General features: G+C 40.2%; 1 protein-coding gene across 2 annotated transcripts in view; it reads right to left on the bottom strand.

Moving 5' to 3' along the window:
• PRKG1 (protein kinase cGMP-dependent 1) overlaps positions 1–12,369 on the bottom strand; it is a 1,238,870-nt gene that overhangs the window by 123,605 nt on the left and 1,102,896 nt on the right. For both annotated transcript variants that reach the window (XM_029931713.1, XM_029931712.1), the window contains exon 8: positions 8,732–8,797. In XM_029931713.1, the coding sequence (XP_029787573.1) occupies positions 8,732–8,797 (66 nt within the window). The remainder of the gene's footprint in view (positions 1–8,731; positions 8,798–12,369) is intronic.

Here is a 12,369-nt window from a genome sequence, read left to right as displayed (position 1 = left end):
GGAATGTTTTTCCATTTCTTTGTGTCTTCTTCAATTTCCTTCATAAGTCTTCTATAGTTTTCAGCATACAGGTCTTTTACATCTTTGGTTAGGTTTATTCCTAGGTATTTTATGGTTTTTCGTGCAATTGTGAATGGGATCTGTTTCTTGCTTTCTCTTTCTGTTGCTTCATTTTTGGTGTATAAGAATGCAACTGATTTCTACAATAGCCAAATCATGGAAAGAGCCTAAACGTCTATCAACTGATGAATGGATCAAGAAGATGTGGTATGTGTGTGTGTATATATATATATATATATATATACACACCCATATACATATACAATGGAGTACTACATGGCAATGAGAAAGAATGAAATCTGGCCATTTGTAGGAAAGTGGATGGACCTTGAGGGTGTCATGCTAAGCGAAATAAGTCAGGCAGAGAAGGATAGATACCATATGTTTGCATTCATAGGTCTAACAGGAGAGACCTGGCAGGGGACCATGGGAAGAGGAAGGGGGAAAGAGAGTGGGGGAGAGTGAGGGACACAGATCAAGGGAGACTACCAAATACTGAAAATGAACCATGAACTGAAGGGGGAGGGGGAGGGAGGGAGGGAGTGATGGTCATGGTGGGAGGCACTTGTGGGGAGAAGCACTGGGTGTTATATAGAAACCAATTTGACAATAAACTATTAAAAATAAATAAATAAATAAATAAAAGTTATTAACAATGTTTTTCAAACAAAAAATGTAGTGCATTTTGATTAATGACCTACCAACATATTAAGGACATTGGACTTCTTTTATTTGGAATAGAGTCAGAAGGTTACAAAAGAGTACTGTTACAACCCCCGTGGGTTTGTGACATTAAGGGGTTAACCCTGGAAGCTGTCCACACAGCAGGGATAAAAATAAGTAATATAATATTTACATAAATGTTAGATCCTTTAGATCCCCAGCTGTTAGATGTCTGAGTGGCTGGCATGTGCCAGGTAACCAGTGAGTTCTAGTTGGGCGGATCAGCCAGGGGGTGTGCCTTCTCAACACATTCTCCAGGGATGCTAGGTATCCATTCTCTAAGAATCTGGCAGCACTGAGATAGGTACACATGACAAATTACTGTCCTATCCACTTCTTTCTATTACTGAAGCTATAAATGCAGTCTCTAGATACACTTTTCTCTAGTGGAAATGTGTTTATTTTGTACTCAGATCATGCTTACTCAGGGTACACTATAATTCAACTCACATCATTAAACTGAGCAAATATAATGTCTCTCTTTCTTCTAAACTTCTGGATTTTCTCTTTCCTGCTTAATATTTTTTAGAAGGCACACCAATCAATAGCAACTCCATAAAAATGACAAGCCCACATGATCGCAGCTGATATGATCCTAGCAAGGTATACTTGGTTTTTGTGATCAGCCTGCAAATATCCTCACATCACCCCAGATTTCACTCTGGAAAATGGACCAAAATAAATCCATCTAGGCTGTAGGAAAAGCTGAGGCTGTGAAATATTTTAAGTTTCTCACCTTCTCAGTTAACCAGTGTGGCTACGGGCAGTGTGGCCTGCGGTCCCTGCAGTCCTACCATGTGAACACAGAATGGCAAGTTATATAAAGACAAGGACACAGGTGACCTAATGGGGCAAACGCCCTGCGTGCATAGGCCTTCATGAGACTGACCTGGCTGGTGAGATCAGAAGGGTGCCTGAAAGAGTCTGCTGTCCCCAAATTCTTCCCTCATCATCCTCCCTCATGGCACTTGAAATACTAAAATCCTTTGGATTTTTATGATTTCCCCATCTTTGGGGTATGTCATCAAAATGCAAATAACTCTTGTAGAGAATTGTCTTAATTTCTAGTTAGCTGTTACTTAAATTAATGCAAATCTGATATGAAGTCCTAAAGAATGCAGGAGTTGAAATAAGAAGGCCAAAGATCAAAAACAAAGAAAGCTAAAGGCACCTGGGTGGCTCTATTGGTTAAGTGTTTGACTCTTGATTTCAGTTCAAGTCATGTTCTCATGTTCTCATGGTTTGTGAGTTCGAGCCCTATTGTCAGGGCAGAGACTGCTTGAGATTCCCTTTCTCTCTGTGCCCCTTTCCTTCTCCCCCCCCTCTCAAAAATAACTAACATTAAAAAAACAAAAATATGGCTGAGCACAGCATGGAAGGAAATAAGAACAGGACCCTGGGGGCAGCACTCAATTCTCCAACATCATTTAAGTCAGGGGTTGGCAAAACTAAACCTGGCAGGCCAAATTCAGCTCATTGTTTGTTTTCCTCATATGGCCATGATCTAATAAGCATGATTTTGACTATTTTAAATGGTGGAAATAAAAAAAAAATCTCAAAAGATGAGTAATACTTAACACGTGAAACTAATCTGAAATTCAAATGTCAGTGTCCATCCACAAAGCTTACTGGAACACAGCCATGATCGTCCACTTATGTATTGTCTTTGGTTCATTTTGCATTAGAGCAGAGTTGAGTAGCTTCAACTGAGAACATATGGTCCACAAAGCATAAATATTTACTAGCTGGCCCTTTTTAGAGAAAGTTTTCCAATATCTGGTTTAAGTCATACAGTCTGGCTTCATACTGCAGACTCTATTCAGAAAATAAAAGTTATGCTCTTAATACAAGCTACCATTTTTTGTTGGGCGGCTTAGTGATCATCCGCTCTCCCTTGAGCATAGGCCTTGGTGAGCCTCAGCCCCGACAGCAGTTGTATATCAGGAACACGTATGGCACCCTCCCCACCCCCCATGATAAGCTGAATAATTGTGGTTTTCTCCATATGTTTCCATCTCCTCTGACATTCTGAGTCCTGATACAGAGGCCTCCTGGGGCTCTTACCTGACTGACTCACTATTTGATACACCTAGCTCAGAGCGTGGATGAAGTGGATTTACCATTTCTGTTTATTTTTCCTTGAACTTGGAGTTGGATACCTGAGAAGTCACAGCAAAGGCAAGTAAGTGGAAGAAGGCACCAATCCATTGGAGGCAAGAAGGCTAGGGAGAAATCAGGGCAGAGATCAGGTCAGAAGCACCATCTCTAGAGATGGGTGTAAGTGTGCCTTAGAGCTGGAAACTAGTGCTGGAAAGAACTACAAGTGGAGGGCAGGGTGACCAGAAGATGGAGGTTTTTGCTACTGGCACTGGTAAAGAAACAAACAAACAAAATCCCCTGTAATATAAGCACATATTTGTCCCTGACTGAGCTAACCCCATATGCTCAGTTTTCAGAACTATGTTGAATGTATGTCTTGTTCATGTCCAGAGTCCAGGAATCTGAGACAGGAAGCAGGTATGAACTGTTATCTTTCTTAATGAATAAACTTAAAATTTCCTATAGTCTAGTTCTAATCTCAACTTTAATACCTAAGCCCCTGCATGGGGATTGAGAAATAGCATTCAGTTTACCAGATCTGATGACCTTTCCTCAATGTCCAATCTTTCTTGGTAACCTGTTTGCTTCCTTGTTTTTAATGGGTCTTGAGACCGTGTATAGACCTACAGGTTGCTTCCTAAGCTCCAGTCTAGTAGCTAGAGTCTTGCTCCTCTTTTAAATACATGGCATAAATATGCCTATTACACAGGAGGCAACATGCGTCCTAGGAGGCTGAACACTTGAACCATACTCATTCTAGCTTCCCTGATCCACAGAGATCTCTGAGTTTGAGGCTGCCATTTACAATGTCTTGTAATCTGATATTTGAGACTCCCTCCTAACCTCATCATTTTTATACACATCATACTCCACTTCCTCTAGACTGTGCTTGGTCTCCATCCCAATGACTGTCCCAATGACAATGTCAAGCCACTACAGACTCCAAAGTGGGATAGATTTCCCAAGTGTCAGTGATGAAAAGGTTAGTGTATACGGTTTGTAAATTATTTTGGTGATGCCTAGAGTCCCATGGGGGGAAGGGCTTAGGCATCACGTAAAATGACTTAGAGGGATAGAAGAAGGCTTTTGGGTACTCTAGAGGCTTCACCCCCTGGAGCCAGAGAAGTTTCTGCTTTCTTTCTCATTTTGGTTTAAGCAATGGAGTTGGTAAAACAAAAGTTTGAAAAGCAGTGGTGATAAAATGTTACTTAGCTTGAGATTATCAGGGTTATAGTTGAAATAATTAACAGTGTGATACAACAATGGACCAATCAGAATGGATACTAGTATGGGGGTCTACCAGAAGTCCCCTTTTAGTTGTTGGATCGAGGGGAGACCTGGAGAGTTGTGGGTTGGGAAATCAGATGACCAGGGCAGTAGAGGGGTAGAAGGGACACATGGGGATCTGAGACCACTGCTTCTTACCAACCAGTGTAAAAAATATTTCAATTTTCATAACCAGTATGGCTCTATCTTGGGAGCTACTCAGCCAATCAGGGATGGAGTTAGGACTCTAACTTAGATCTTCATTTCCTGGGGAAAAATACACAACTCTTTAATACTGGTAGTTATGTTACCATTTTTAACAATGACCTCAACATGTAAAAAAAGAGAAGTATTCTTTCTGAATTTCTAACGTCATCAACTCACGCCAGTAAAGTAGTAGGTATTGCATAACTGATTATGAAACATTCTAATGTACTTCCTTTTACATTTCCTTATTCTCATGCATTCTAGAAGAAGAGGTTCTAAAGACACCTAACCAATTTTTGAATATTTGAAAACTGCATTAATGGAAATAGACTGTCTGTTTGACAAATATCCCTTTTTAGTCAATTTTCAAATTCTGAGATCAGTGCAGATAGTTACAAAGATCAGCATGAGGCTGCAAGACACTATCATCAGAGAATACTTCTGGGGACAACCAGCATCCGTGTATCATTTTCTAGTTTGTCAATGAGCATTTTTTGAAAGGAAATTCTGAAATGCATGATTCGTTACAATAACGTGCTTTCAGTTTCCCTCTGGAATGATAAAGCCTAATTACAGGCTTATGTAACATGGTACCTCGCTTGTAAATTTGTGAAAGAACCTTCTTTTGTTGACAGGTCTAGTGTCTGCCATCTGTTTGCATGGGATGCAGCGCGGGTGCTCCCCTAATTGGCCATAAATTAGGTGCCAGTAGCAGGCTCCTGACAGGAGGCTTCAGTTCCACTTTGGTTGTTTTCCAAGCTGTGAATTCGACATTTGGTGGGAAGAGCCATGTCCCTTCTGTGAGTACAGAAACACGTGCTTTGGGTTCTACGTGCAGGCTCTCCACTCTGTCATTCTGTTAAAAGGCCTCTCTCCAGCTGTCCTCTCAGTGTATATCCTCAGGATCAACTTCTGCCAATTAGGCAGAAAAACTGCTACATCAGAGGGGCTCCCATGCCTTCTGCAAGAAGAGAAGGGCGTGTTTACTGAACACTTACTACAGGCCCTATGGTGTGCATGGACCTTCATGTACAATGAACTGTTTGATCTTCCAACAGTTGTCAGTTTAGGAAATAGGAACTTATTTTGCAGATGGGGAAACTGAGACTTAGAATTTAAGTAACTGCCCATATTAAGTGCTAAGTAATGGCTCAAATGTTGCAGTCACTATTCAACTACTGACTTTTATTTGACAAAGCCCATACACTGGCCAGTGCAAAGTATGTATGACTACATTTGAAATAAAAGAGAAAACTTGGATGAGGGCCAAAGTGTGGACAAGATGCTATGTGGTGCTCCTTCACTCCTCAGAACCACAGTTAACTAAATTGAAGAAGTAAGACCAGATGGGCCACAATATTCCATCTCGTTTGTTTCTCTGATTAATCTGGGCTTTATCATTTACCAGGAAATCTTATCAAGTTATTAAACTTCTATGGGCTTCAATTCTTTCTTCTGTTGAACATCCTGTCTACCTTCCAGGTGGGATGCCATGCATTTGAAAATTCCCAAATTATAAAGATTTTAGGAATAGAAGCTGATGGGTTTTCCTGTCCACCCTATACACCCGGCACATCCTCACTCCAACTCCAAATCCTTCTCTGGCTAGATTTTCTCGCTTTACACTTTATTTATTTTTTTAAGATTTTATTTCTAAGCAATCTCTATACCCAATATGGGGCTTGAACTCATGACCTTCAGGTCAAGAATCAGATGCTTTTCCAACTGAGCCAGACAGATGCCATTCTTGCTTTATATTTTAGAGTTAAGGTCCAGGCCATATTGAGTTCCCATAACTTTCCTTATCTAAATCTCTACACATTTTCTACCTCTTCTCTTAGAAAATAGAAGAAAAGAAGCATACATTCTCCAAGTATTTGTTCCTTTTTTGCCCACAATTTCCATCAAATAGTCTAATAGTATTTAATTTCCTCCATTTTCCTGGATGCATGTATGTGCTTGTCACAAGGACGCTTTCCAAGATCCACCAATGCCTCATGCTCCCCTTTCCCTTCCCTTTCCTACTCCCGTTCCTTCCTTCCATCCTCCATCCCAAATTATTGAAAGAAAGAACCCTTAGTCTGGGTGATCTCACTTCCTTAGCCCCCACTCACTCTCTGCAACCTGCATTCCATTCTCACCACTTGACTGAAGTTTTTTTTCTCCCAGGATACTGAACTATTGGCCTTTTCTCTATCTGTTGGCCTCTTGGCTTCCACATGCATTGGACACCCCTGACTGCCCTTCTTTTCTTGAATCTTCTCTTGGATTCTGAGGTTTCCTGCACCTGCTCTGATAGCTAACACATCAGTTCTTTTCACTGGTTGTGTCTTCTTCTGCCTCATTCTTAAATATAAGAACTTTCCCAAGTTTTATCCTTGGTCCTTCTATCTTCTCTATTCTTTTACACAAGTCCATCTAGTCCAATGGCTTTAGCTGCTAACTCTATGTAAGCAAATTTGAAGTTAATTTTATGTTAACTCCAATGAGAGTTCTTGTCCCACGTTTTCTATCTCCTACAGACCATCTGTTCTTGAGTGTCCCACTTGTATGTCAAGTTCATTGTATTTTTGATGGAATACCACTATGCTTCCCCAACTGATTCTTCTCCACATCTTCTAGATCATCTCTAAATCCTGACTACACCCCTAGTTTCTTCCTTGCCCTTTCCATTCAGTCAAGGAGTAATTACTTGGGTTTTACCTTTTCATCCTAATGCATTCCTCCTCTAGCCAGTCTCATGAGCACCACTTGGATGTACAGCTGCTAATCAGATATCCCCCCTAAAGGAATTTACAGAGCCTTCTGGGATTATTCTTCCAAATACAGTAATATAGTGATGCTATTTTGTTATATAGAACTGTCAGTTACCCTCATCCCAACAATGAGTGTTCTTGGTGAACCAGCCCCAACATTTCTGTGGAGCATCTGTCACCATACCTTTTCCAACTCCCCTGACATAGCCCCATGCCAACCAGCTGCAGTGGTTCCCTGATCCCTCATGAGTGGAGTGCTGCTGTGCCTTTCATTCTACGCGTCTTGCCTCTCCTGTACTTCCAAATCCATCTAACCATACCGCAAGCATGTGCTCTGGACCCTTCCTACATTCTGCCTTGTGCATAGGCTGCATCTGCTCTAGTAGAAGTGAATCTCCAAAACCAGCATCTGTGCTGCCCCTCAGACTCTCCTCACAGCACTGACCACAACTCCTTGTTCACAGTAGATCCTCAGTAAGACATGAGGCAATCAACGTAAAGAAGAAGCAGGCTATGTTGTTTCTGGGAACCAGATGAAGAATATCTGTCAGATGTCAGTCTGCAGCTGTGTTACTGCTCTGGTTCTAGAGACCCAGTGCTGAGATATGTGCATCTAGGGGGGTCTGTCTCCCCCTTGAGTTCACGGGGCTCCACATTCAACTCCATCATCTGGACAGCTCACCTCTGGCCCCCATGGCATGCCCCACGGACACTCACAGCCTCTTCCAGCCCCATGGGCTACACTAACGGGGTGCTTTAAGTGCTTTCCCTTGGGTCAGGCCCTTGGCTTTTCTGTTAAATTTACACACACACACACACACACACACACACACACACACACACACACACACGGCAATGAGGAAGAGCCTGGAGGACTGCCTCCAGATAGCTCTCACATGCCTTTCACCCAGGTCCTTGGAGAGTCCTTAATCTGATCCTTGTAGTTAACTGATAACGCCCTCAGGCAATGAGACTAGCAAGGACAGAAGGGAGAGAAGGAACAGGGGTAGGCATCATCCAACACAACTTGAATGACCCTAAATATATGCCTATGTCTAAAATGACGTTTTCTCCAAAGACATCTTCCTTAATCTCTTACAGAGGTCTGGGTGTGGGAGAATAGAGATAAATCAAACAAGCTGGAGGGATGGTCCATCTCTTAATAATGATACTAGTAATATTATGCATTCTATAACGGTCATAATAATAATGATTATTACTCTGAAAATTAACAGAAATAACTAGCATCGTTAAGATCATCCAAGGTAAAAACAAACAAACAAAAAACAACACTGGGACCCATGTTTTCCTGATGTGCTCCCATGAATCTTCACAACGTCTCAGTGAACAGTGCATTATCGCCCGTGCATGAATGAGCTAACTGCAGTGAGGCTCGTAATGGTTAAGCACCCTGTGAAAGATCTCAAGGGCAAAATGGACAATAGCGAATGAGAATCACAGGGAAGGAGAATTCCTTCCCATTCCAAGAAAAACAGGGAATGAGAATCAAATATAAAACTCATTTTAAAATGAAACAATATAAATGATATCTAATCCCAAGAACTGATGTATCCCACTGACAGGGACATGCAGGACGCCTAATAAAGCAATGTACTCACTCTCTGTCAATGACCAGGCAGGTCACCGCCTCTGCAGCAATTACGTTGGCTGTCCTCACATCCTCCCTGTGTAAAAAAGAGGGAGATCAAAGTAAAATCACTTTTAACATCAAAGAGAAGGGTTCATTGTGATTAATTTCGGGAAAAATGGTAAGTTATGTCTACTTCTGAGATTTATCCACCCCCAGGGTTAAGCTTTGTTCATAGTTGAAATCTCCTCATCCCGAGGAACAACCTTACTTTTACAATTAATCCCACAAATCCTATAGTTAATAATCCAGGAGCTATAATTTTCTATCTTAAAGGTTCATTTCTAGAAGTGAAGCAAAATTTTACATCATCACTCCCTGTACTCTTTGGGGAATGAATGAATGAACTGGATCATGACAAGGATGGGAATGGACGAGGGTAATTAGAATTTTTAGGGGATATTTCTGGGCATTGAGTGTCTAATCCATTTGTGTATGAATTTATTATTAGAACCTTGATAACAATGGATCTGTTTTAATTATCACCTTAGAGACTCTGTTTTAATGTGGCTAACCTTTTGACAACTTATAATACACAGTTATTCATCTATACCAGAAGACTCTTTGACAAATTTTAATCGCTGATTGAAATCTATATATCAGTTTCTTTGGAAGCATCCAATTTGTCACTTCAGGCATATCTACCGACCTCTTAAACCTTTAAAACTTTGTTAAAACTTTGTTCTTGTATTTCTCATCTTACCCAGAGGTCAAAGATTTTGTAAATTAACATTAACATTTCATTCTGAGCTACTAAAAATCTAAAAATAGTATTACCGCATGGAAACATTAAGTTATACTTGAAATATACTCCTTTTCCTAGAAAAGTAAAATTTCTAAGTTAATATAATTAATAATAAATCTACATTTGAAATGCATTACAGAGAAACATACATAGAAATAAGATAATGTAAAGAATACATCCTAAAAATCATAGCCAAACATCATAGGTCTCTAAATAACAGGCTTTTCAAGTCTTGGAAAAAAAGATGTACCCACTGAATTTTTAATATTTTCAAAATACAGTACATTCTCACACATAGGTCTGAACTCAACAACTCTTTCACTGATCTATTGTCTTTCACTGTTGCTACACCATGCTATTAAAATTACACTTGCTTTATAATAGCCATCAGTATTGAATATTTGGTAAAACAAGTTCTCCCTTACTCAAATTATTTTTTAGAAATATCTTAGGGCACCTAGGTGACTCAGTCACTTAAGCATCCAACTCTTGATTTTGACTCAGGTCATGATCCCAGGGTCATGGGGTCAAGCCCTGAGTCGGGCTCTCTGCCGATGGTGCAGAGCCTGCTTAGGATTCTCTTTCTCTCTCTCTCTGCCCACTTACATGCATGCTCTCTCCTTCAAAATTAAACACTAAAAAAAAAAAAAAAGAAATATCTTGATGATATTGTTAAGCATTCATACTTCACAGAGACATTAAAAACATTTTTCCACTTCTATAGGAACCTATGTTGAAATTCTGGGAGAGTTGTATTACATTTACACATTAATTTTGGAAAAAGGATTTTTGATTATATTAATTTTCCATACAATGGATGACAGAACACTCTTCTTTAAGTAAGATTTCTTAATCTTTTTTTGCTATGTCCAGATATTTTTTAAACAAGTAATTCTTGGGTGTTTTATAACAATGCTTTTTCTTATAAAAGCAATCTGTTTCCATTTCTGTTTCTCATTGGTTTATTGCTATTAAAGAAAAGAAGCTGTTGGTGATTGTATATTTTTAAAAAATTCTTTTTACATTTATTTATTTTTGAGAGAGAGGCAGAGCATGAGTGGAGGAGGGGCAGAGAGAGAATGGGAAACACAGAATTCAAAGCAGGCTCCAGACTCTGAGCTGCCAGCACAGAGCCTGATGCAGGGCCTGAACCCGTGAACCATAAGATCATGACCTGAGCTGAATCAGATGCTTAACCAACTGAGCCACCCAGGTGCCCCGATGATTGTATATTTTTAATCCACGTGCCATAATAAGCTCTCTTCTGATTCTACAACTTATTATGGTCTCCTCAGCTCCCAGTAGGATTCTACCAGCATCTGCCTCACATCCTCACCCTCCAGTAAAACTGGCCACCATTGTTCTCTGTTGAACACTTCATGTGCCTCCCACCAGGACTCCTTCACTCTCTTTCCAGGCCCAGGACGTGCTTCCCCAACTCCTTGACTAGTTCACCCCTGCTGACCCTTTAGATCTTGGCCCACATGTCCCTGCCTCAATGAACTAGAATCACCTGTGCTCATGGCCCTATGTACCTCTCCACCCAAGCACCTGTCAGTGTGCAACTTAGACATTTATTTGTGTGATCACTTGGTCCCTTGGATGATTCTATCCCCCTCCCCCTAAACCACAGGAGGGGCAATTCCCTGGCTGGTTTTACTCCTTGTTTTACACAGAATGCCGGGCCTGTGGGAGGTGCTTAGCAGGTGTGTGGTACAAGATGGCACAGCTTGGAGCCCACAGGTAGGACTACACAGAGCAGGCTCTGGACTCGCCTTGTGCTGGTTTCATGAGACAAGCTACAAACTATGGGAAAGTCTCAAGTGTGGGAACGGTAAGACGGCCCACTCACTGGAGGGTATGAAATGTGATCAAGGGACTTTTATCCTAATGTCCAACTGGTGGACAGTAGTGTGCTCTTCCATTTATTCTGATTCTTCTCATCTCTTGTGCGGCCAAGCTGTCCAGCGTTTTGTGAAAAATTCCTACTCAATGGAGCACTGATTTTCTTTCTGCTCCAAGAGAGCAGACAGTATGTTTTCTACTCCATCATCATTTTCTGAGCGAGAATTGTCAGTGCAGGGGACACAACAGGCAGAAAACCTCACTAATGCCCACCATTGGGTCTTTCATTTATTGTGTGAATAACTTATTTCTTTTTTTTTTTAAGGTAACATTCTTATTTTAATGTATTTATGATAAGTAAGTCAATGATGTATTTCATCTCTTTTCTCCTAGCTTTTGATGAAAATGCAGTTAATATAGCAGATATATTCAAAAAAGGTACAGGACATTGGCATTGAATTTCCATTTACTATGTCCAATAATTGATGCACATAAGCGATCTTTGTAGTATTATATAATATTATATATTCATAATTGATAACATAAGAGGCTCCTTTGTATATATACTACTATATAATTGATATAAGACAGTTGTAAATGCAATAGAAGTGTGTCTTGGGCTTTTCCCTTATTATTTTCTTTACTTTTTTTTTTTTCTCTTCTTTTTTTTGGTGGTGGGGGTGGTTATGTTTAAATGAAGTTGCTTTTACAACACCAAAGACTTAATCATCCATTTCCTACATAAAAGGTAGCTACTTTTTTGCATGGACCTCAAGCATATTGTAGTATAGAGGTGGAATTTAAGGAAAGGTACTAAGCAGGCTGTGTTGTAGCCTATGAACAAGTAATATATTGTATCATTTATCTTGAATGTATCATAGATAAGCTGCTATATAACGATTGTCACTTCAGATAGCTGTGAAATTAGGTGATTAACTAGTTGTTACTTAACCTTCTAATTTCTGTATAAGTCTAATTACATGAAACAGAAGTTGGTGTTTTGATTTTTTACTTTGCTT

This window comes from Suricata suricatta, chromosome 2 (assembly GCF_006229205.1).
Source record: "Suricata suricatta isolate VVHF042 chromosome 2, meerkat_22Aug2017_6uvM2_HiC, whole genome shotgun sequence".
Taxonomy (NCBI): Eukaryota; Metazoa; Chordata; class Mammalia; order Carnivora; family Herpestidae; genus Suricata; species Suricata suricatta.
This window is presented reverse-complemented; position numbering and strand designations above follow the sequence as displayed.